This window comes from Corticium candelabrum, chromosome 6, assembly GCF_963422355.1.
Source record: "Corticium candelabrum chromosome 6, ooCorCand1.1, whole genome shotgun sequence".
NCBI classification, from domain to species: domain Eukaryota; kingdom Metazoa; phylum Porifera; class Homoscleromorpha; order Homosclerophorida; family Plakinidae; genus Corticium; species Corticium candelabrum.
In genome coordinates, this window is record NC_085090.1 from 7,566,496 (window position 1) to 7,590,995 (window position 24,500).

The following is a 24,500-nucleotide window of genomic DNA, read 5'->3' on the forward strand; positions in this document are numbered from 1 at the left end:
CAAGGATATGTTATATTGTATGTAGAATGAAAGTGCAGATAGACAGTAAAATTATGATTTTGTTTTTGTTCATGTCTTTATCTAGTCATGAGGCTCAAGTGTGAGTGTGAGATTACCAGACCTAATGGATCAAAAGACAAGCTTACAGAAGCATTGGAAATAGCAAAATCAGCTTTGCCTATTGCTCAGTCTATCCTACCATCAGAAAGTTATGAGATTTTCTATTGTATGTGAATTGATTGTTAATATGTTTTCTGTACTACTGGAGTTATTTTCTGGTTTGTTTTTAATTCTGGTTATTGTAGGGAATGTGGTCATTGCTAAATGTAACAGGAAATTAGGAAACATGGAAACGTGCATTGAACAACTGAAAGAGATCAGGAAAGTTGAAGAGGCAAACATGCCTGATTCACATTACAGACTGTGTGATGGTCAGTACAGTTCTGTATCTGTTAGCATTTTGTTTTACAGTACTGCTTTATCTTTTATTTATGTTATTCAGTAATCAAAGAATTAGGAGGCATACATGTGGAGAGAGGTGATTTAGTTGAAGCTCTGACGTGTTACAAGGAAGCAATAGAGCTGTACCATCAGGAGGACACTTCTTATCATGTGAAAATTGCTAATAGTTTGATAACATTCTTGACTCAACATGACATCATATTAAAGGTTGTATGTTTTCTGTTCAGCTCTCATGTTGATTGGTACAATATATTATAAGATGGGCAACATCACTGAAGCTGTAAAGCATTTAGAGCAGTCTATAGAAATTAGAGAACAGAAGCAGTTATCACTTTGTCGTGAAGCTGGTCTATGTATGTAGTAATATGCGTATTAAATGTTTATTATATCTGTGTGTGTTGCATTTCAATTGTATTTGTGCTGTAGGTTATAAATTTCTTGGAATTTGTTATTTACCGACAGTAGAAAGAGAGACAACATTTGAGCAAAAACTACAAGGAATTCATCAAGCACGAGAGGCATATACTAAATCTCTCAACATACTGTTATTTTATTCCAATTCTGATCAAGAAATATTGGAAGGTGAGATCTTTTCTAGTACTTGCTTTGCAGTACATAATAACTTTACTGATTACAGTGTTGAGGCTCCTTGCTACTACGTATGTCATGAAAATTGATGAGGAGACTATAGATGAGAAGGCCACTAGTATGAGCTCTGTGATGTCTAGTTTGCTAATATTTCCATTGTTGATGCATTTATTCATGTATGTGTAGTGCTAAAACTAATAGCAAGGAAAGTATATACTTGGAGAGATTATGCCAGAGCTAAAGATTTGTTCTACATGCAAATGAAAGTTGAAGCTGCTACAATGGTTTTACAGCCAGTACAAAAAGCTATTGGTATACAGTTGTTTGTTTGTTACGGATGATTAGGTGTGAAGGGTCTAGATAATGTTGACTGTGTTATGTGAGAAGACTGTGCTAAAATATATTGTTAATTGTGTGCGTGTGTGTGTGTGTGTGTGTGTGTGTGTGTGTGTGTGTGTGTGTGTGTGTGTGTCTGTGTCTGTGTCTGTGTCTGTGTCTGTGTCTGTGTGGTGTGTGTGTGTGTGTGTGTGTGTGTGTGTGTGTGTGTGTGTGTGTGTGTGTGTGTGTGTGTGTGTGTGTGTGTGTGTGGTGCGATAGCTCAGTTGGTTAGAGAGTCATACATCTGGGACCTTGAATGGTCACAAGTTCAAGTCACAGTGATGGCGAGCTATGGCCTAGTTTTCTTAAACAAGAAACTAACACACATTTGCTTCTCTCCACTCAGGAGTATAAATGACTACGTGATCATTGCTGTGGACGTAAGCGGCCATCAGCTGTAACGCGACATCAACCACTGGGTTGCTGGTGAGACCTCGGGTGCTCACACCACAGTTGGCTTCACAAGTTGGTGCTTCTGCAAGTGCCTTGCCCGGCTCCAGGAGTTTGCTAGCACAGACTCAGAGTTCCCTTAGTAGCACACAGGGCCCAGCTTAATTAACATGCAGCTTGGGCGTGACCTCTGTGTGTGGTCACAGTGTGTGTGTGTCACAGTGTGTGTGTGTGTGTGTGTGTGTGTGTGTGTGTGTGTGTGTGTGTGTGTGTGTGTGTGTGTGTGTGTGTGTGTGTGTGTACATGTGTGTGTGTGTGTGTGTACATGTGTGTGTGTGTTTGTGGTGCTGTAACTCAATTGGTTAGAGAGTGCATTTGGAGAATGGAAACATCCGGGACCTTCGGGGTTCAAGTTCAAGTCACAGTGATGGTGAGCTATGGCATACTGTCCTTGGGCAAGAAACTCACACACAGTTGCCTCTCTCGACTTAGAAGTATAAATGAGTATCTGGTCATTGACTGGGGTGGCAAGGCCTCTGACTGAGACAAAGTCCATCAGCCACTTGGGTCCGGGTGGGACTTTGGTTGCCCACACCACAGTTGGTGTCGCAGTCGGTGCTCCTGTGAGTACCTGGCCAGGCTCCAGGAGATTGCTTAGCACGGCTCATAGCTCCTACTTAGTGCACAGGAACCCAGCCATCTGGCTGGGGGCATTACCATTTAACGCCAGCTCCTTATCCATTTACAGTGTGTGTGTGTGTGAGTGTGTGTGTGTGTGTGTGTGTGTGTGTGTGTGTGTGTGTGTGTGTGTGTGTGTGTGTGTGTGTGTGTGTGTGTGTGTGTGTGTGTTGAGGCATATTGATCACATTTGTGCTTTTATTAGAACATGAGACAGTAATTTTGTAATTGTATATTTTATTGAAGTACATGGATTGGGAAATTTTGTTGATATCAATTATTTGTTGTTTATTAGATGTGACCAATAGTAATTTTATCTCTTGTACTTCAGCGCTGCACGACATCGGTTTGTGTCAGATACGTCTCTCACAGTTGGATGAAGCTGAGGAAACATTTACTGAATCACTGAGAATTGCTCAATCTCTGAGACCAGAAGAGCATCAAGGTTTACAGATTTCATCCAGTAAGACATGCCAACAAGTCAGTCTATGCTAAGTCATATTGATATCAATTGTTTTTCTAAATTTAGTCAAAAATCTGCTTGGACTAGTTCGGATGCTGAAGTACTTTAGAACGTTAGATTAAGGTACAGACTTACTAGTAACACAATACAGTCACAAGATTCATGAAGTGTATTTTACAGTTAGTGCTGATTGTCATATGTCTATATGTTTGTTTACTTTTTGTCTGCTTATTGATATCAAATATATTCTAAACTTTATAGACAATAATGATTTACATTTTATCTCAAATTCCAATACACTACAGTGTGACGTTTTTGTCTTCTGCAAGACAATCTGCTAATGATGCAAGTCTGTGGAGTACCAATGCATCACTACTGACTATACTATAACACCACGATATTTGACTGTTTGTCTTTAATTGCCGAGCGTAGTGAGGCTTCTAATCAGGGTCGCACAACAGAAATGGGCGTGGCCCTATATGGGTCTCCATTGAGCTTTTGATATATATATATATATCAACATCCATCCTGTTCCGGTCAATGTGTTGGAATGTGAGGATGCATGTCAGGCATATGAATAGGAAGTTCAAACGTACATTGTTGATGCAAGTATTGATTTTGTTGTATTGGGTGTGGGCCATGATGGTCATACAGCATCTCTATTTCCTAACATAGTGTCGCTGGACGAGGCAGAGAAGTTAGTCATAAAGACAGTGAGAGGGCTTGATTCATCATTAGATGACTATCATAGGATATCGCTGACATACAGAGCTATACAGAAAGCAAAGGAAATAGCTGTGCTTTTTCATGGGCAACATAAACAAAATTTGCTAAAGAATTACGACACGGTGTGGATGGAATGAAGTATCCAATCATCAGAGTAGCAAAGATTGTCAGAGAGATGGTATGGTACATTGACACTGATCTATGAAAGTCAAATCTTGGAAACAACAAAACATGATGCTAAATCTTCATAAATAAGTTTTTAGGCTGTAATTTTCATTCTGATTGCTGCAGACTAGGTGTAATTGGAACATAATAGTTTGTGGCTAAACTCCTTTACAATAGATTCCATACGTAGTAGGGGTAATAGCTAAACTGTCGCGCAGCTGTAGCCTCGTACAGTACAGTACAGTACAGTACCAGACACTATCCCGCCATCGTTTCCAGTTCCCGTATGGTCGTGACAGCGCGGGAGAGGGTCGGGTACGTACGGGTCTGCATCTGAAGCTGGTTTCACGTGAACATACGCATATTGTTCGACAGAGTTGCTGTTGGCGATTATTAAGTAAATGGCTACAGAAAAACACCAGTGGGAAACACGGTTGAAGTCCCAACTAGTGGATGTGGCCGAAATATTGAGTCCACGACGCAATCGGATTCCTCCACGTCTTTTTAGTAAAGGCCTGATCAGTGAAGACGACTTAGATCGTTTCGACGCATCAACTAAAGTAGAAACGGATTTGGCTTTGGATATTCTAAATCTGCTTCGTCGTCGACAACGTCCCGGATCATTCGACACATTTTGTGATGTTCTTCTTCAGACAAAAGATGACACATTACTTGATGTGGAGAGGCAGCTTCGTCCACGTGTGCAACGTCAAGACAACACTGAGAGTCATGATTTAGCAGAGCAAAACAGTTTGCACGTGACAGAACGTCAGCTGCAGCATTCTAGTGACAATTTGTATTCTAAAACAGGTAGGCCTACCTGTGGGTGTTAGAATTCAGACATCAATTACCGGTAGGTAGAATTTAGGTCTCAACAGCACAAACTCAAAAGTGGAATTAAGTGGCAGTTAATATTTCAAAATATGTTTGAGCTACAACTGTTTGAAGAGTGTCTGAGTTAGTAACTGCTACAACTTGTAGTTGAGCTTGTACGTGTTGGTGTTGTAATCAGTTACAGGAGCAAGTTCCAAGTAGTCAAATTGGATATGTTTTAATTAATTAAATGTGATAAGTGGCATTTAACTTTTGAATATATCATTAGGCACTTGAAATGTTTCTCAACTTGCCTGTTTTGTTATGTTTAGATTGTGGCTGTGGTGATGACAAGTCTAATCAGAAACTTGACAGAAAATCTATTCAATTTTTTGTGAAAGAAGATTTACTGGAAGAATTCAACAAACAATCGAAACTCCTATCACTTGCTTTGGCTCATGGACTTGACGTTCCAAAGGAAAATGTTACATCACATCCAGCATGTGGTCAAATCCCTTGTTCACAGAGCAAACACGCTTATGTTATTCATGTTGCTAAGAAGGCTGTGATTACAATTCTTGTCAGTGGCGTTGAAAGAGCTGCAATTAAGAATCAGAGCAACATGATAATCAATTTACTTGCTGTAACTGCCCAATTCCAAGAATCAGAGATCGAAATTGTTCAAATTTTGCCTTCAAACAGTTGTTTGTTGGTTATTCGCTTGCCTGGATTGGCAATGGTGCGCCTTATTATTGCCTTTTTTAGTCCACAAATGAGGCCCGTGTTTCTTCAACGTCTTGCAAGAGTTTTGCCTGAATCAGCCGTGGAAATTAAATTTGGGTTTGCATCACTCCCAGATTGTTCCGCTGCATTACCGTCGTTGCGTTATAGAGACAACTCTCAGTACTTTCGTACACGTCAGCAAACAAGTACGTTTGATACTTAATTCTTGACACAGTGAGGGTGTTGTAGTCTGCCAGTGTGTGTGTGTGTGTGTGTGTGTGTGTGTATGCATGCCTGCGTGCATGTGTGTGTGTGTGTGTGTGTGTGTGTGTGTGTGTGTGTGTGTGTGTGTGTGTGTGTGTGTGTGTGTGTGTGTGACTGATCTACCAACAGCGAGGCATCGTCCAATCTACTCTGTGTACTCTGTGCAAACGATGGTTCTTGAGTCGAAGCAGATATTCTGTTCACAAGTGTTTTTCTGACTAAACCCATCTAGTTTAGCTCTTTGACTTTGTTTCCCTTTGAGGGTTACATGTATAGTAGCTAAGCGTGACTGTTCTTTATCACGGCAACGATAAAGTGATAATATTTAGTATTTAGGTAAAAAGTTACTTTGTTTTCAATGATGACTTCATGACTGTAAGCTAGAAATTCTCATCTTACTTTAGAACCAAATGCTACATATTCATATGTTGTAAGGTTGGACATAGTGAGTATTACAGTCCATGTTGTTCAGTTCAGTTAGGGGTACTGTATTCATGTTGTCGTGAGGTAGCTATAGTCATGCTGTTTTCTGATTTTGGTTGTAGGGAGTTCGTCAGGAACGTTCAAGACAAACAAGGCGACTTTGTCTTCATCGTTAACAGTGGAATTAGTATTCTTGTTTATGTTTATTTGAATGTGCTTGCTACTAATCATTTTGGTTAATTTGTGCAGCGATTCAGGAAGACTGACAAGTGTATCAGTGACTTGTTTGATGTTGTTGATGGTGTGACTGATGATCTGCAAACGTGTAAGAAACAGGTGATCAGACCATGATTTTTGTGTAGTTGTTAATTGCGTTGTGAAGTAAGTATACGTTGTAGGTCAGTGGTATACAAAAGCAACTCCAGCGCACAAAGAAGTTGAACGACTTAGATAGGACAATATTGGACAAACTTGAGGAGGGCAAAATTAAGATTGCAGTGAGGGATTACAACTAAGTAATGGAAGGGTTTGGACAGTCAGCTCAAAATGTATGTGTCTACAGCTGATGAATCAAGATGATTGTTCAGTTGGTGCTTGTTGTGCAAGAATGAAACTCCAAGAACATAACGTTGCAAGAGATATAAATGTACGTTGTATGTACTACAGTAGTGTGTTTACTGTTTGTAAAATGTTTTCGTTGATTTTGGAATCTGATGTCTATTAGGATATGTGTGATGCAATTGAAGGCTATCAAAAGAGTATTCACTCGCATGTAGAACAAATGTCACAAGTAACAGTTTACAATAACTTACAAACACTTGATTTGATTCTCATAGAATTGTTTTGATGTTCATGAAGGTGGCAGAGCCAATGACATACAGTCACACATGTACATTAATAGAAAGATTACAAACTAGGATAGCTACTCTGAAGCTTGTTAGGAAAGAGGAGCTGTACAAAGCTGATCACAACAAATCAGATCAAGTCAAACTTGATGGTGAGCTTTATCTATGCATTGTGCTAAATGTTGACATGTCTGTTGACAACACTAATAGTTATGACAATGCTAGAGTCGCAGCTGTATATTTGATTGGACATCATGTATGTATGTGTGTACGTTTTTATGTGTGTGGTGCTGTGGCTCAATTGGTTAGAGAGTGCGTTTGGAGAAGGGAAACAGTCGGGACCTTGCAGGGTTGCAGGTTCAAGTCACAGTGATGGCGAGCTATGGCATAATTTTCTTGGGCAAGAAACTTACAACAATGGAGATCGCTTAGCACGGCCCATAGGTCCTACTTAGTGCACAGGAACCCAGCCATCTATCTGACTGGGGCATTACTGTTTAACGGCAGCTCCTTATCCATTTAGTGCACAGGAACCCAGCCATCTATCTGACTGGGGCATTACTGTTTAACGGCAGCTCCTTATCCATTTGCTATTTTGCCATTTGCCATGTATGTAGGATATGTATTTGTCTGACAGTTAGCTTAACTTAACTCCGGTTTTCTTTGACCTAGGCCAGGTAGACACTCAACTTCACTACTTGTTCAAGTTAGAGACCCATCTCTGCCTATATTCTAATATCTGATACACCTTTATCTATTGACACCATGATCTCTTCTGAAATCTCTTGTAGATTGTCAAGCTAGTTCTTAGTTTGACAAACTATGGAACGAACTCTGTAAAAGGTGCAACATCAAACTTAACAATAAGATTGATGTGTATATTATTAAAGGTGGTAGTTTTACAATTTTGCTGTACAGTTATGAAGCACGGTCTCTGATGCGTTGCAAGCCAATTGAGTTTGGAGACTTGTGAAACACCAAACAATCTACCACTTGGCTACTCCTGTCTTGAGGCCATCCGTCTTTAGTATAACGAATCACTGTTGATAAGACAGGGTCCTTTAATGTCTTTAGTAAGTGTCTTTAGGTCAATGGGGTTGATCTGTTCACTGATCATCTTGACTGTACACACTGTAGCCATGTCTGTCCTAGTTTCTCTTCATCAAAGTCAGAGTCTGTCTCCACAAGATTTCTGCTAAAAGCATCCACATTGCCATGTTGAGCAGACGCCCTATACTCAACTGTATATCAGACGCCCTATACTTGACTGTGTATGAGTACTCACTCAGCATCAGGGCTTAACGCACCAGACGATTTGCTGCCAGAGCTGGAGTTGCTTTAGTAGGACCAAACAGTGCTAACAGAGGCTTGTGGTTTGTATCTAAGATGAATTCTCGGCCATAGAGAAAGTGGTGGAACTTCTTTAGTGCAAATACAATAGCTAGAGCATCTTCCTGAATTTGCCTGTAATTGCATTGTGTATTTGTCAAAGTCTTGGACGCTCTGTGCCATCAGGATACCTGTGAACAAAACAACTCCCAGCTCTACCTCTGAGACATCGCATCTCCACATGCAACGATGGATTGAAATGTACTAACACGGTATCCGCCGTCAGTGTGTCCTTGACTTTGTCAAAGGCCTCTTGTTCTTGGGTGTCCCATTTCCAAGCAGTTCCCTTCTCGATCAACTGGTGGAGTGCTGTGAGAATTGTGGACAAGTTGGGAAGAAATTTGCTGTAGAATTGTACTGATCCAAGAAAAGACCGGAGACTCTGCACATTTGTGGGTGCTGGCATCTTCTTCACTGCATCAACCTTTGGACCCTTGGCAATGCCTTGATGAGACAGTAGATGTCCCAGGCACTCCATGGAAGGTTGAGCAAACAGAAATTTCTCCAGCCGATATCTGAGTCCTTTCTCAGTAAGACGCTGCAGTAGACCTTGCAATTTGCTCAGATGTTCTTGTGGAGATGAACCACTCACCAAAATGTCATCCATATAGACAGCCACTCCTTTCAAATCTTCAGTTAACTGATCCATAATTTGTTGGAAATAGCCAAATAGCCCGGAGCCGAGCTGATTCCAAATGGTAGCTGTAGTTGCAGTAACTCTTCCTGATGTGTGCTGAGCACCAGTCGTTTCTGATATTCAGGACCCAATAAGATCTGGCTGTATGTGTCTGCTAGATCAATCTTGGTGAAGTAGCTTTGACCAGACAGACGGTGCATAAGCTGTTCTGGAGACGGTATTGGATACCTGTGTGTCTCCAGTTGTGGATTCACGGTTACTGCATAGTCTCCACATACACGCAGTATGCTTTGGACTGACCAGGCAAAATACTTTTCCTCACTGGCACCACTGGTGTACCATTAATGGTACTCTTTTCCACACTCCTTTTCTAACTCCAGCTTCGTAAGCTTGGTTGAGGTCTTCTTGAAGCGTTAATAGTACCAGCCTCGGCCTTTTGAAATTTGGCTGGGCGTTTGTCTGCAATTTTATTTCTAACTCCACGTCCTTTAATGTACCCAGGCCTGGTGCAAAAAGATCTGGAAAGTCGTCACAGAGTTTTCTGCATGCTGCTTGTAAATTCTGCATTAGGTTTGACGTCCTCAGGAACAAAGTGAATATGTGTGTGTTAGGTGATGTATTGCCATCCTGTAGAAGTGCATCCACTAGCAACTCCAGTGCTGCGATGCCACTCCTCCCTAGTAAGTTCAGATCAGGTACGTCTGCTATCTGAAAATCGAGTGCCTTTTTCTCAGAAGTGACCCGTTCCTTTTTGTGTCACTTGAACGTCTAGCTTCAGTGCCCCCAATATGGGCAAACTGTGCAGGCTTGCTGACTCGAATTTTCTATTTGATTTAGTTAACATAGGTTGACCTAGACACATCCATGCTCTGCTGTCAAGGAAATTATCACCTGCTCCAGTGTCAATTTCAAAATTGACTGTGTGATTTCCATTCAGCCTGATTGCCAGTTGTAGTTCTGGTATGCCAGTCTGCTTGCCCTTGGATATGATTGTCCTTGTTCCAGGCTTCTTGTTTTGGGTTGTGCCTCTCTTGCCTTGCCTCCTGATGGGATAACCCTTCTTTTCTTCCTGCATTCCTTTTCCAGATGTCCTTTTTATCTGGCAATAGTTACAGACAGATTCCTAGTGAGTGCTATCCTTGGAATTATGTCCTGTCTTGTCACATTGATAACAAAGCCTAGAATAGCGTGTGGGCGGGAAACTTTGTTGCTCGTCTGCACCTTGCTAATTGCTTTTGTGTGATGGGGGCCGTACACGGTTTCTTTCGCAACCTTTGCGGCTTCTTCTGGTTTAGTGGCTATCTGGATAGCTCGTGTGAACATCAACTCATCCTCCACTTTGAATAAAGCTTTTAGCACAGCCTCATTACTGATTGAGCAGAGAAAACGGGTTGTCATCACTTCATCCATGGGTCAGTAATTGATGTGAAGTCACGCGTTACCACAGCTTGACGTATTCTAGCCGTCAACTCTTGTATTGTCTCACCTGTCTTCCTATCCATCACACTCCAAAACTCGAAATGCTCGTGTACCGTGAAACGCTTGGGATGAGATAGCTCATTGATGACCTTGGTGGAGTCTTCTGGCTTGCCAGGTTTGTCAAGGTCTTGTAGATCACTGGTGTTTGGTTTGTGAGTAGCACATGAGCTGTCTTATTCTCAGGAATGCTGTGGGCCTCCACAAATGTGCCGAAGCATAACCAGTAATCTCGCCAAAGCTCCATGGACGGATCGAAAGGAGTAAATGCAGGCAAAGCTCGTGCAATCGGTTTACTCACTGTACCTTCTTTAGAAGTGATAGCAGTGGTGCCGTCTGCTCTTCAAGCTGCTTGGTCGCTATATCATTGAATTCTCCTAGAGCACACTGTCCTCGGCAAAGATGAAACGATCCTGCCGACTATGGCAAAATCTGTTGTGTTCTTCATGATAGACTTGGAGCTTTCGATGTGTCTTTCAACAGAATAATAACAGCTAATGAACAAAGTGCGCTATAGCATACAACTAACAAAGCTGCTAATTAATGAAGGCGTGTCCTGCCAACTAGTGTTAACAACCAAACGCAAGTACCTACTAGTGGCCTAGGTGCCACAACAAGTTTCAACAATTCTCGTATTGTGGCAGTTCCAGTTCTAGAACTGGAACTAATATTCGAATGCACCCCTAGGTTTCTTGTATTTTTGTCACAGATGCAGTATTTGATTCACTAACCGGCTCATTGTTACCCTCATACTAACTCTGGTGCACGTATTAGTCTAGCTAGCACATGCAAGATATGATCACGTGACAATTGTAGCGCAGAAAGTCTTTTGGCTCGTTACTGTAGGAGACTCTTTACTTCCTAATTTCTCGAGTTGTTTGAACAAGTCTGAAACGCTCGTCCGTTGAGGGAACGTGTTCGTAGGCACTATGATTATCTCATCAATGAACTGATGGTGTCGTCTTACGTGAACGTTCTCTTCCAAGAGAAAGTGCTTTCTAGTGAAGAGAAGGAGCGTCCGTCCGCACGAGGCAGTCGGCAAGAACGGGCACAGGATTTTGTAGACACGCTCATGCACAAATCTGAATCAAGTATTCAGAAATTCTTTGATATTGTCAGAGACCACAAAGACAAGCAGCCACACATCTACTATGATGTCTTTCCTGAACACAAAGCAAACGAGATGCAAGCGAAACGTTCGGTTGCTGCAGGTTCTCTTGCTGCTCTCAAGACAGACGCAAGGTACATGACGCGCAATGGGAGGAGCTATTGGTTTATTTTTCAACTTTATAATTTAATTTATTGTTTGTAGGTTGTGGGTCATTGAAGGCTGAGCTGTTTGATTTGTGTGACATTGTGGGTGAGAAGTGGCGTGATTTGGCTGATCGTCTCAACATGAGCAGATATGATGTTGAGATGATAGAACTGGAGGTTCATACAAAGAAGGAACGAGCATTTAAGATGCTAAAACCAGGTGAGAAGATTGATGAATATCACCAACGCTTTCTGCTCTATTGTACCACCAACAACATCGTCGACACGGACAAAATGAAAGCAATATTCCTCACGACAGTTGGAGGAACAACATACTCAATATTATTGAACCTCGTCAGTCCAGCTAGACCACAAGTTAAGACCCTCGACAAACTCATCACATTGCTGAAGAATCATTACGAACCAAGGAAGATAGCTAACGCCGAAAGGTTCAAATTTTATAAGAGACAGCAGAAAGAGGGCGAATCAATTGCAAATTACGTTGCAGAATTGCGCCGCCTAGCAAAAGATTGCGAATTTGCGGACAGCTTGAACACAGTGTTACGCGATCAATTGGTGTGCGGTCTCCGACATGAAGGCCTACAGCAGAAGGTCCTAGCAGAACGAGACCTGACATTGGGAAAGGCACTGTCGCTAACTCAAGCACACGAAACCGCAAGACATGAACTGAAATTGTTGCGAGGAGAACCGCAATCAAGTCGACAAACATACCAAGCAGCGGAGACAGCGTTTACCGTGCAAGCATCCGGAGGTAGGCGGTTCACTCCCAGGGATAGCACAGCCAAAGAGCGTGTTTGCCATCGTTGTGACTGACGCAATCACGAATCTGAAAAGTGTTGGTACAAGAGCGCCACTTGCCGGGTTTGCAACGGTAGAGGTCATATCGTCAAAGCTTGCAGGAAACGGAAGCAATCTGGCCAGAAGTATCAAGCGAGTTATGGCACGGGAGTTTAGAACCGCAAGCAAGCATCGAAGTCGACGAAACCCAGACACCAAACGAACCAAGTCGAAGAAGACGACGAGGTGAGTATAATATATACTCTGACAGACAAACAGAGCTCACCCAAAGTCACTGTGGAAATTGCGGGGGCGTTAGTGGCAATGGATGTCGATACTGGGGCATCTATGACTGTGATACCTGCGTACATATACAAACGTTTTCTGACTCACGTGAAGTTACAGAAGAGTAGAGTCAAACTTCAGACATACTCCGGAGAACCACTGACGGTAAGGGGGAAGAGTATGTTCCAATCCGTTACAGCAACCAGACCGCACATGAGAAAATGGTAGTTGTTGAAGTTCAAAACAAACCAGCAGTCTTGGGGCGAAACCGGCTTTCACAGATCCGACTGGATTGGCACATGTTATTTAGGGTTGACAGACCGACTAGCCCACGGAAGACGCTGGGTACCGATTATACTAAGAGATACCCCAATTATTTGAGAAGGGAATTGGAACACTGAACGGATACGAAGCACGCATTACACTAAGACAGGATGCAGTGCCAAAGTTCCATAGACCGCGACCGGTACCCTACGCCCTACACAGTAAAGTAGACGAAGAACTGGACCGTTTGCAACAGGAGGGAATAATTCGACAAATTAACAGAAGCGAGTGGGCATCACCTATTGTAATTGTAAGGAAGGCTGACGGGTCAATACGGGTATGTGGTGACTACAAAGTTAGTGTGAACCCTTACCTAGAGACGGAATGCTACCCAGTGCCTAATCCGCAAGATCTGTTTTCGACCCTAGCAGGGGGAAGAGTCTACTCATTTGGACATGAAACAGGCATACCAACAAATGAAGATTAGCTGAGACTCTCAGGCATACTTGACAATCAATACTAGCAAGGGACTCTTTGTGTATACAAGGATGCCGTTTGGAATCACATATGCACCTGCTATTTGGCAAAAGGCCATGGATGAAATTTTATCAGGCATTCCAGGATGCATATGCTACTTAGATGACATACTGGTAGTAGGAGGTAGCCAGGAGGAACATGAGCAGAGGTTAGACATTGTGTTGGACCAACTGAGTAAGAGAGGTATTCGACTAAAAGAAGAGAAGTGCACATTCAACACTTCCCTTCCGAATTGGAGTATTTGGGGCACCTAATTAGCGAGATGGGGCTCCTACCATTGGAGAGTAAGTATCGAGCAATTAGAGAGGCTCCCCAACCACAGAATGTAACTCAATTAAAGTCATACTTGGGTTTACTCAACTACTGTGGTCGATTTTTACCAAATATCTCTACTACGCTCCAACCTTTGTACAAACTACTCCAGAAGTCTACGCCATGGATTTGGAAGAAATCACAACAAGAAGCTTTTGAAAAAAGCAGAGAGAAACTATTGAATTTGAGCTGTCTAACGCATTACGATTTAGCAAAACCATTACGACTCAAGTGTGACACCTCGCCAGAACTCCCTCGTGATGCGAGAGTTGGCAGAATTATCGTGGGTATCCTAGCTTGTTGATCGTGTGTGCATGGTGCAGTGTTATCGATACCATCTCTACGGAACAGACACATGCATGTCCGGTGTCTTTATCTCCTATCCTCTAGAGCGACTCACGTGCAGCAACCAACAATGATGCAACTCAGAAAAGGGCAGAAGAAAACCCTTAGTATCTTGCAAGGCTAGCAGCTATAGGCTGTACCCTGCAGCATACTAGCGATATTCATATACACAAGTTTACTCAAAGTAGATAGAACAATAGATAGATACTTAGTTAGCGTTTTTTTGCGTCTATAGACAAACAGCGCAAAATCATAGGAGGCGTAGGGTTCATGACGAAGACCAATTGGTGGTTGGAAGTAGGAGTGAAAGGCAGTAGATAACGGCGTGATGCAATTCGGTTAGTGATTGTTCGTTTTGCATTTCAAACGGATCAAGCTAGTCGACGAGTGTCTACAGTAACAGCGAGATCCAAGACTAGTCTAGCTACGCCCTAAGGTGAGAAGTGCATTCTAATGCAAATAGTTAGGCTGTAGAACCCCGAGTTGTTGCTGAGAATTTATTAATACACGGGTTGTTTGCGAGTTGTTTTCGAAAGCAAATGCACGGAACGGTTCGCGCTAATATCCATCTCTAGATGTAGTCTACCTAAGCAACTGAAAGCTAGTATGTCGACTGCATGGCGTAAGTGTTGTCTACGTGATATTCTCCATGCCAGCAGGTTGGACGTATATCATATTTACGATATTCTCTCTAGCTAGACATTCGTGATGATCTTGGTATGGCTAGAAATCCTAAGGCCTGCATGGCATTTTGGTATATGCGCTACATATCTAATAGGAAAGAGAAGGCTAGTACTCAGAGTATGCGATGACGTACATTGAGATTGATGTATTGTGATGTCATGGTCCAAACGAAAGAAACTCCCGTAAACTATATTGTTAGTTAACCAAATTCATGTGGTCCATGCAGCTGGAACACTCTTCCTTGCCAACAATTTCCGTTAGCTGTGTACGCATGTGTCAAGATTATGTGTATGTATAGTGACTAGGGTCAGATTGTTTTGGGTCTGGACATCAAATTTTCGTGACAGTATTCCAATTATTACTTTTACTTGAGAGTAACGGATGCTTTGTGTTAGAGTTAAGCCTGGTTCACAATATGACGCCGACGTTGAGTTGAGCGTCAAACTTCAAAGAAACCGCCTCGACTTCGGCGGCATCCTTTGATGTTGACGACGCTGGAATAGGATTCATTTCTATTGTTGACGTCGACGTCGACGTCGGCGTCAATATTGTGAACCAGGCTTTACTCTATTGATCAAAGTTATACTTATTTCGTCTCTAGCAACTCTATCAAGGGACTTTGATGTGTCCTATTTTCCTCTGTAATTATCTTCAAGTGTTCTTGAGTCAAGGCTGCACTGTGAACGCACCTTAGCTAATTAGTGGTACTGTACCAGAGACTCTGCTGGAAGAGACTGCATGGAAACACCCAATGGAAGCCCTTAATTAATTTTTTGTAAACTGATATGGGTGTGGTTGCTTTTACCATCTATATCTGCCAACCTAAACATCTTACCAGCAATTTTCCTAGAGAGTATCATTAGTATGTTATATAATCTAAGGCCTAACATCCTTAATATACTTAGTCTAATAATATATATGAATAACACTCTAAATCTTGCTACAGTACAATAGCTCTACATTACATGCACATTTTATGTTGTTAATTTTATTTGTTGTCAATCATATGGTGTTTATGTAATCAATTATGAATTTAGGTGGAATGAATGTACAAGTTAAGTCATCAACTACTACAGCTTATTGATCATTTGTTTCTAGGTTATTCCCTCATTGACGTAGAGATGGCAAAACGAGATCATTTTGATGTGCTGATCGTTTGTCCTCGGGAGTCAGAGCTGCAGGCTGCACGTCACGTGTTTGAACACGAAACAAACAGCAAGTTTGAAGGAGCTCACACTGATCTCCCTTACAACCTTCGTTTATGTCGTGGATGGAATGATTTGCCTTTGAATGTTGCCATGGTAGCTCAGGTGGGTTCGGGTCATATTGAGTGTACGAAGCTTGTTCCTGATCTGGCAAAACATTTTACTGTTGGTTTGATTGCAATGACGGGCATTTGTACTGGAGAAGAAGACAAGTACAGAGGAATAGAATATGGGACAGTTGTGGTTGGCAACAGAACAACAACAGAATGTAGAGGGTTAGAGAAGGAAGATGGAACAGTTCAATCTCGTGCTTGTTACAAGGAGTTGGACAAACAGCTTTCTCCAGCACTGAATGAGCTTGTCGAAATGAGAGAAAGTCACAAGTGGTCATCATATGTTCCTGCTGTAGTATATCGTGCCAGTCCACGATATGTGAAGGAGCTACTGTTAGAGTGTGTGTTAGATAATGAAGGCATCGGTAAGAGAAAACTTCTTACAGTCGTGGAATCCAAAAGTTTGGGTTTGACCAAACTTGACATTGATGAGGTGCTAGACAAGATGCAGAAGAAGCATGAGCCATTGGTATATGTAGAGGGCAAGCGACGGGAATACAAGGCAACCGAAGCAGGAGAGTTGTATGCTAATGACCAAACGGGATTTGCACTTGAAGACAAAACTTTTACTGTTGTATTTGCATCAATAGGATCAGTTTTCATGGACACCGAGAGACTTGACATGACAAAAGTGAGACAACGAATGGGAGATCACGACATCAAAGCTATTGATAAAGAAGCTCATTCATTCATGGAACAAGCGACAGACAGTTTCAGTCCTGGATTAGCTGTTGTGATGAAGGGAATATCTGACTACGGAACTGAGAGCAGCAAACTGATGTATTACGAAGCTTATGCAGCTGCCACTCCAGCTGCATTTTTGAGACATTTCATCACTGAAAAGAAGTCTGTGATCAGTACGTGATGTTGAGAACGATATGCAGACAGTTATGTGAAAATATATTTTATTTGATTTGTTGTTTGTAGGTTCTGGGTCATTGAAAGCTCAGTTGTTTGATTTGTGTGACATTGTGGGTGACAAGTGGCGTGATTTGGCTGATCGTCTCAACATGAGCAGATATGATGTTGAGATGATAGAACTGGAGGTTCATACAAAGAAGGAACGAGCATTTATGATGCTATGCAAATGGCAGTCGATGATAGGAGACAATGCAACCGTAGAGAAGGTAAAAGCTGAACTAAAAGAGATTGAAGAACAGAAGAAGGAAGAAGCCATTGCAAGTAAGAGACTATAATGTTGTGATGTTGGTGTTGTAGTTTTGTATTTTATATTCATGTTTTCAAGCAGCTTTACAAAGTCTAGAATAGTCTGGTTTTGTTACGTTTTACTGAAAGCTTATATTGGCTGTAGTTGTGTTATATTATCTTATTTATATTGTTTGCTGATTGCTATTGTTTAGCTGAGACAACTTTACTAACAATTGTAAAATATAAATCACAGCAATATTTGCACCATTGATGTGTGATCTCTTACTTGTATGTTAGGTGTAGTGTTTCCCAATGAGCTAATGGACGAGAAGCAATTTTGTGGTCGCAAGAAAGAGTTGACAATTTTGTCCAACACAATGTGGGGAGAAAAGACTCCACAAGTGTCTACATCATTGAAATTCTGCTGTGTGGTGTGTTTACATGTCAGTGTAAATGAAACATTTGATATCAACTGATTGTTTTGTGTATTGCATTTAGGTGATCAAAGGAATGGGCGGAGTGGGGAAATCATCTTTGGCAGCCAAATATGCATTTCAATGTAAACATCTGTATAGTGATGGAGTGCTGTATTTCAATGCAGAATCATGGGCAACGCTGACAAACTCAGTCATACACAATGTAAACACATTGACTCACATTACTGGTAGTTTTGTGTTAACAATGAGCACATTGTCTACTTGCAGCTCACAGTTTTGTCTTTAAGTTCTCCTTCTGTTTCACGTTCTCAAAGTCGATTTGATGAGCTAAAGAGCAATCCATTACAAGACAACAATGCAGTGCTGCTTAACCACATTTCCAAGCTTCCTAAGATGTTGCTGGTGTATGATGGTGCAGATGATCTCTCTTTTCTGCCTAAAATTCTTCCTCGTTCATCTGCTCGTGTCCATGTATTGATCACAAGTCGATGTGATGATTGTTCTGTGTTACAGAAATCAATAAATCATGTCATCTCTCTTGGTTGTTTGGAAGCGGAAGATGCTGTGGCAGCTGTAGCCATGTGGTCTGGTCATCAACCGTCCAACAGTCAAGAAACAGCAACAGCCACCAAATTGTCAGTTGAACCTCCCATAGAAAAGCTAGCAATTGCTCTTGCTCATGCAGGCACGTATATGCGAAAGGCACATCTAAGTTATGAGGAATATTACAAACTGTTGAAAAGAAATGAAGTTGGACTTGAGGCTTTGGCATTGGATCTTGACAAACTGTTGCATTACTTTAGAGCAAGTCGTCTACGTGAAGTGCTCATGGAAGCTGATGTAACTCAGCCTCCTGATTTGAAACGGTTGAGTGACAAGAATATTGATCAATTGGATATAAGTGAACGTGACAAAAATGTTGTAAAAAATGTGAGAAATTTTATGATGTCTTCTAGTCATGCTCATCTGACATGGCAGATGGACATTGATTTGGTTGCAAGAGAGAATCCCAAAGCGCTGTCTCTACTTGAATATGCATCATTTCTGTCTTCAAGAGACATTCCAGAAAAGCTCGTTCGTCCTCTTGTGTTTGGTGAATGTGCCAATTATGAATACAGTTTGTGTGTCTCAAGTTTGTCTTCACACAATTTAGTTGAATGGCACGAGACAGCAGAAGGTTACACTTTGAATATTCATCCATTGGTGCAGTCAACAGTGATGGAACGTGTCAAGCAGCAGCCAGATGAGATGGAACGTAAAATAACTGATGTTTGTAAAAATATGCTGTCTCATATGCCATACAATGAAATGCACTTTAATTGTCTTCCAAGTGATGTACGACTTCAACTCGCTTCTCACTCGTATTCATTGACTAAGCATGTATTGCTAGCTGATGTAGAAATACCAACTTGCTTGCAGTTGGTTAGGTTGACGTATGCTATATTTATGCTCTACCAGTCTCTTGACCCATCATGTTATTTGTGTGAAAAATGGTACGACAAAGTGATGCAGTTGCACAGTTTTCCACATGAGGTCAAACTCAAATGGGTCATAGAAGGTCTAACTTTATCTTCACTTGTTGATTCAGATGTGTTGTGTATTGGTTATCACTTTGTGCTATTTAGCAAGTATTCTTTTGAGTTTGGCATATTCTGACAAGTGGAAAATCAAGGAATCATTAAATTTGAGTTTGAAAACCAAGAAGATGATTGATGAGCTAAAACCATATGAAAAGAAAGAAATATATGAACATCATAAAAAAGGTAAGATAAGACATTTGATGATGTATTTATAGACCAGGAGTGCATCTGTATTGTTCAGAATTTCTGGATGAATTTGTTTGATGATGTCAATTTCAGTACTTTATAGTTGTTTGAAAACAATTAATTTAACAAAGTTAGAAAGTTCATACAACAGAATATGATGTTGTGTGTAATACGTGACGTAATCCAGTGATTATAAATAGTATATGTAGTTTACACTAAAGAGATGATGGATGGTTTATTGACACGTTTGAAGGTATGAAAACATTTGTTGATGCATTTTCTTAACTGACAGCATTTGACTGAAACTCATTTATATTAATTAATTTGAAGGTAGGGGAAGGTGTCAGTTAATTGAGTTTTAGTAAGTTATAAGTTGTTTGTCTTGATGACATTATATCTGTTGTCTTGTCATTAAGTGGATATGGTTTTTGCAATGATTAGATGACAAGACAAGCAAATATTTATTTAGTGATGATAATCAAATAATCAATAATTGAATTATAATTTTGTTTTGATGAGCTTGAGGTAAGTAGTTTTGTTCAGACTGGAATTTCATTGTTTGTAAAGATTTTGACTTGTTTTTGTTTATTGATTATGATAGTCAGATTTATAGATCATTATTGTCATTGTTACAAGTACTCAATTGTATTGCTAGTAGTTTGTATATTTTCTGTAATTATTACATTTTAATTTATATCTTGTTTTATTTCTCATTGTTATTACCATTTGTTGTAGTGTTGGAGATTATTCTTAATTGCTATGACAAACTAAACAAATTTGAAGAAGAAAAGTTTTATCTGAAAGAGCTGATGTTGGTGATGAAACCTTCTGGAGAACAACTTGGATGTGAATTTGCTTTAAGTATTAAATTGAAGACAAATTTGTTTAGTCTATGTAGTCTTTGGTGCAATGGCAGTTCATTTATTTGTTAGTTGAATGTGAAATGGCAGAGAACTACTTAAAGAGAGGTAAACGAGACAAAGCAATGAAATTATGCCAACAAGTGATGGAAAAGTTAAATGATATGGAGGAATATGATCAGATCAAAGGTAAAGAATTTGAATCATAAATTTTCTTATTGTTGAATGTAATGCTGTGGCAAGTCAAAGTTTTATTGAATTAACCTCATACTGTGATTTCTGTTATATAGTGATGATAACATTATCAAAATGTTTTTTATCTTTTGGAGAATTTGAAAAAGCAGATGATTTATTGGATAGGTCATGGAAATTGCTTTCCAGAGTTGATTATTACAATTTTCTTTGTAAGCGTCTTTATGGTGAGATATTTTGTATATTTGTAATTCTCATAAATCAATTTTTCACTGTTTGCTTGTAAAATGGGAAGCATCTAGTGTTTGTCAGTGACAGGAATATTAGTTAAAGAGTGTCAGGGTCAACTGTATTGAGATGTGCAGAATCTTTCATTATGGTTTTGTTGTATATCACGTGACATGTTGTATTTGTGTAAAATTAAAACTTAAAAATCATGCGTTTATGATAGAAAAAGTGTTAATGGAGACTCACAGCTGTGATAGTTGACTTGAATGACACTCTGTATATATGATTGCAAGGATATGTTATATTGTATGTAGAATGAAAGTGCAGATAGACAGTAAAATTATGATTTTGTTTTTGTTCATGTCTTTATGTAGTCATGAAGCTCAAGTGTGAGTGTGAGATTAGGAGACGTAATCGATCAAAAGACAAGCTTCTTGAAGCATTGGAAATAGCAAAATCAGCTTTGCCTATTGCTCAGTCTTTGCTACCATCAGAAAGTTATGAAATTTTCCAGCGTATGTGAATTGATTGTTAATATGTTTTGTGTACTACTGAAGTTATTTTCCGGTTTGTTTTTAATTCTGGTTATTGTAGATAAACTGCAAATTGCTAGATGTAACAGGGAATTAGGAAACACGGGGACGTGCATTGAACAACTGAAAGAGATGAGGAGAGTTGAGGAGACAAGCATGCCTGATTCACATTACAGACTATGCCAGGGTCAGTATAGTTCTGTATCTGTTAGCGTTTTGTTTTACAGTACTGCTTTAACTTTTATTTATATTATGCAGTAATCAAAGAATTAGGAGGCATACATGAGGAGAGAGGTGATTTAGTTGAAGCTCTGACGTGTTATAAGGAAGCATTAGACCTGTACCAGCAGGAGGACATTTCTTATCATTTGGAAATTGCTAATAGTTTGATAACATTCTTGACTCAACATGACATCATATTAAAGGTTGTATGTTTTCTGTTTAGCTCTCATGTCAATTGGTACAATATATGATCAGATGGGCAACGTCACTGATGCTGTAAAGCATTTAGAGCAGTCTATAGAAATTAGAGAACAGAAGCAGTTATCACTTTGTCTTGAAACTGGTCTATGTATGCAGTAATATGCGTATTGAATGTTTATTATATCTGTGTGTATTGCACTCCAATTGTATTTATGCTGTAGGTTATGGATGTCTTGCAATTTGTTATGAGCGGATGCTAAAACAAATGCTAGAAAGACAGACAACATTTGAACAAATGCTACAAGGAATCCATCAAGCACGAGAGGCATTTACTAAATCTCTCAACATACTGTTATTTTATTCAAATTTTGATCAAGAAATATTGAAAGGTAAGATCTTTTCTAGTACTTGCTTTGCAGTACATAATAACTTTACTGATTACAGTGTTGAGGCGCCTTGCTGCTTCATATGTCATGAAATTTGATGAGGAGACTATAGATGAGAAGGCCACTAGTATGAGCTCTGTGATGTCTAGTTTGCTAATATTTCCATTGTTGATGCATTTATTCATGTATGTGTAGTGCTAAAACTAATAGCAAGGAAAGCATATACTTGGAGAGATTATGCCAGAGCTAAAGATTTGTTCTACATGCAAATGAAAGTTGAAGCTGCTACAATGGTTTTACAGCCAGTACAAAAAGCTATTGGTATACAGTTGTTTGTTTGTTACGGATGATCAGGTGTTAAGTGTCTAGATAATGTTGACTGTGTTATGTGAGAAGACTGTGGTAAAATATGTTGTTAATTGTGTGTGTGTGTGTGTGTGTGTGTGTGTGTGTGTGTGTGTGTGTGTGTGTGTGTGTGTGTGTGTGTCTGTGTGTGTGTGTGTGTGTGTGTGTGTGTGTGTGTGTGTGTGTGCTGTAGCTCAATTGGTTAGAGATTGCATTTGGAGAATGGAAACATTTGGGACCTTGCAGGGTTGCAGGTTCAAGTCACAGTGCTATGGCATAATTCCCTTTAGCAAGAAACTTACACACAATTGCTTCTTTCTACTCAGGAGTATAAACGAGTACCTAGTTATTGACTGGGGTGGACATGACTGCTGGTTTGGTACGTAGTAACATCATGCAGCAGACGTACTTGTGGGCCTTGGTGTCCAGTCTCAGCTGCGCACAATTGTCAGTGCACCTGGTTGAGCTCTAGTCTCGCGTAGCCAGATTCTTCCCGCCTACATCCTGCCGTATGCTGGATGGGTCTGGCAACGTGAGACTAGCCAAGCTCCAGTAGCGCTGGCCTGGCCCTAAGCCTCCACGTAGCGCATGGAGGCCCTGTCTCTAGATGCATTGGAGCTATCTCCGCAACTGACTTTAAGGTCGACGTCGAATCCAGACCTCTTAACTCTTACGATTTTGTCATGGAACTCACGATTTATGGGCATGACTCACGATTGCCAGTCCTTTCTCTCGACAAGCCTACTGCGAGACACACTGGCAGCTGCTTTGTGTAGCCTGTATTTCCGGACATAGCGGATTCTTTGAACTAGACTCTTGTAGGCGGCTCTGCTTGCTTGTATCTGGACTGTCCGGGGGGGGGGGGGATGCAGTAAGAGTAACATTTGGAAGTTCGAGACTAAGCCGTAGCACGTGCACAGAAAGGTAAAGCAAGGCCAACACATAGGCCAGAGTTCTAGCCACTCCCACTTAGACACATCTAATAGACGTGGTCATTTACAAAAGACAGTCTCACGATTTGGTGCAAAGAAAAGTTGAGAGGTCTGCGAATGACATGGAGGGCTAACATTTGTCCATTTTTGTCGAGGCTTTTGGGATTGGTGCTTCTAGATTAAGACGTGATTCATTTTATTGAAGCAAATGGATTAGAAATTTTGTTGATATCAATTATTTGTTATTCATCAGATGTGACCAATAGTAATTTTACCTTTTGTGCTTCAGCACTACACGACATCGGTTTGTGTCAGATACGTCTCTCACAGTTGGACGAAGCTGAGGAAATGCTTACTAAATCACTGAGAATTGCTCAATCTCTGAGACCAGAAGAGCATCAAGGTTTACAGATTTCATCCAGTAAGACATGCCAGCAAGTCAGTCTATGTGATGTCATGTTGATATCAAATGTTTTTGTCTAAATTTAGTCAAAAATCTGCTTGGACTAGTTCGGATGCTGAAGTACTTTAGAACGTTAGATTAGGTACAGACTTAAACTATTAGTAACACAATACAGTCACAAGATTCATGAAGTGTATTTTACAGTTAGTGCTGATTGTCATATGTCTAACTGTTTGTTTGCTTTTTGTCTGCTTATTGATATCAAATATATTCTAAACTTTATAGACAATAATGATTTACATTTTATCTCAAATTCCAATACACTACAGTTTGACATTTTTGTCTTCTGCAGACAATCTGCTAATGATGCAAGTCTGAGTACCAATGCATCACTACTGACTATATTATAACACCACGATGTTTGACTGTTTGTCATTAATATTAATTAAATAATAGCTACAGGACAATATGTCTTTCCTGTTGGATTTACTGGATCTCTTGCTTCAAACTGAAGTACATTAACTCAAGCATCCTTTCTATTCTCATGAGGTATATATACTGCACATGCACATAAAATGACTGATGATAATTATGTATTACAGTTTGACTGTACATTTTACGGTTAATAA

At 40.4% G+C, this 24,500-nt stretch overlaps 4 protein-coding genes across 4 annotated transcripts; all 4 read left to right on the top strand.

Moving 5' to 3' along the window:
* Positions 1-12: 12 nt before the first annotated feature.
* LOC134181061 (uncharacterized) lies at positions 13-3,224 on the top strand. The gene is made up of 9 exons (XM_062648259.1): positions 13-226; positions 306-431; positions 503-628; positions 690-815; positions 889-1,044; positions 1,100-1,168; positions 1,237-1,362; positions 2,828-2,959; positions 3,026-3,224. The coding sequence occupies exons 1-9, from the start codon at positions 88-90 to the stop codon at positions 3,079-3,081; spliced, it is 1,056 nt and encodes a 351-aa protein (XP_062504243.1). The 5' UTR covers positions 13-87; the 3' UTR covers positions 3,082-3,224.
* A 951-nt stretch (positions 3,225-4,175) lies between these two features.
* LOC134180915 (uncharacterized) lies at positions 4,176-12,508 on the top strand. The gene is made up of 9 exons (XM_062648098.1): positions 4,176-4,660; positions 4,996-5,592; positions 6,196-6,260; positions 6,323-6,409; positions 6,472-6,570; positions 6,636-6,719; positions 6,798-6,863; positions 6,932-7,070; positions 11,733-12,508. The coding sequence occupies exons 1-9, from the start codon at positions 4,252-4,254 to the stop codon at positions 12,506-12,508; spliced, it is 2,322 nt and encodes a 773-aa protein (XP_062504082.1). The 5' UTR covers positions 4,176-4,251.
* A 1,061-nt stretch (positions 12,509-13,569) lies between these two features.
* On the top strand, positions 13,570-19,443 carry LOC134180916 (uncharacterized). Its single transcript, XM_062648099.1, has 7 exons — positions 13,570-13,741; positions 15,998-17,074; positions 17,145-17,399; positions 17,664-17,797; positions 17,865-18,005; positions 18,071-19,351; positions 19,429-19,443. The coding sequence occupies exons 1-7, from the start codon at positions 13,570-13,572 to the stop codon at positions 19,441-19,443; spliced, it is 3,075 nt and encodes a 1,024-aa protein (XP_062504083.1).
* Positions 19,444-21,021: 1,578 nt separating this feature from the next.
* Positions 21,022-24,154, top strand: LOC134180917 (uncharacterized). The gene is made up of 10 exons (XM_062648100.1): positions 21,022-21,155; positions 21,224-21,364; positions 21,444-21,569; positions 21,641-21,807; positions 21,860-21,953; positions 22,027-22,194; positions 22,250-22,318; positions 22,387-22,512; positions 23,758-23,889; positions 23,958-24,154. The coding sequence occupies exons 1-10, from the start codon at positions 21,116-21,118 to the stop codon at positions 24,011-24,013; spliced, it is 1,119 nt and encodes a 372-aa protein (XP_062504084.1). The 5' UTR covers positions 21,022-21,115; the 3' UTR covers positions 24,014-24,154.
* Positions 24,155-24,500: the final 346 nt, after the last annotated feature.

What these genes read in the sequence shown, in the direction of transcription:
- LOC134181061 (XM_062648259.1), top strand. Translation starts at nt 88, where the DNA reads ATGAGGCTCAAGTGTGAGTGTGAGATTACCAGACCTAATGGATCAAAA. An exon ending in AAGTTATGAGATTTTCTATT is followed by an intron (nt 227 to 305) that starts GTATGTGAATTG and finishes TGGTTATTGTAG; the next exon opens with GGAATGTGGTCATTGCTAAA. An exon ending in ACATTACAGACTGTGTGATG is followed by an intron (nt 432 to 502) that starts GTCAGTACAGTT and finishes TATGTTATTCAG; the next exon opens with TAATCAAAGAATTAGGAGGC.
- LOC134180916 (XM_062648099.1), top strand. Translation starts at nt 13,570, where the DNA reads ATGCCGTTTGGAATCACATATGCACCTGCTATTTGGCAAAAGGCCATG. An exon ending in GGACCAACTGAGTAAGAGAG is followed by an intron (nt 13,742 to 15,997) that starts GTATTCGACTAA and finishes ATTTGTTTCTAG; the next exon opens with GTTATTCCCTCATTGACGTA. An exon ending in CAAACTCAGTCATACACAAT is followed by an intron (nt 18,006 to 18,070) that starts GTAAACACATTG and finishes GTCTACTTGCAG; the next exon opens with CTCACAGTTTTGTCTTTAAG.
- LOC134180915 (XM_062648098.1), top strand. Translation starts at nt 4,252, where the DNA reads ATGGCTACAGAAAAACACCAGTGGGAAACACGGTTGAAGTCCCAACTA. An exon ending in CATCGTTAACAGTGGAATTA is followed by an intron (nt 6,261 to 6,322) that starts GTATTCTTGTTT and finishes TAATTTGTGCAG; the next exon opens with CGATTCAGGAAGACTGACAA. An exon ending in AGATCAAGTCAAACTTGATG is followed by an intron (nt 7,071 to 11,732) that starts GTGAGCTTTATC and finishes TATTGTTTGTAG; the next exon opens with GTTGTGGGTCATTGAAGGCT.
- LOC134180917 (XM_062648100.1), top strand. Translation starts at nt 21,116, where the DNA reads ATGACACTCTGTATATATGATTGCAAGGATATGTTATATT. An exon ending in ACATTACAGACTATGCCAGG is followed by an intron (nt 21,570 to 21,640) that starts GTCAGTATAGTT and finishes TATATTATGCAG; the next exon opens with TAATCAAAGAATTAGGAGGC. An exon ending in TTGTCTTGAAACTGGTCTAT is followed by an intron (nt 21,954 to 22,026) that starts GTATGCAGTAAT and finishes TTTATGCTGTAG; the next exon opens with GTTATGGATGTCTTGCAATT.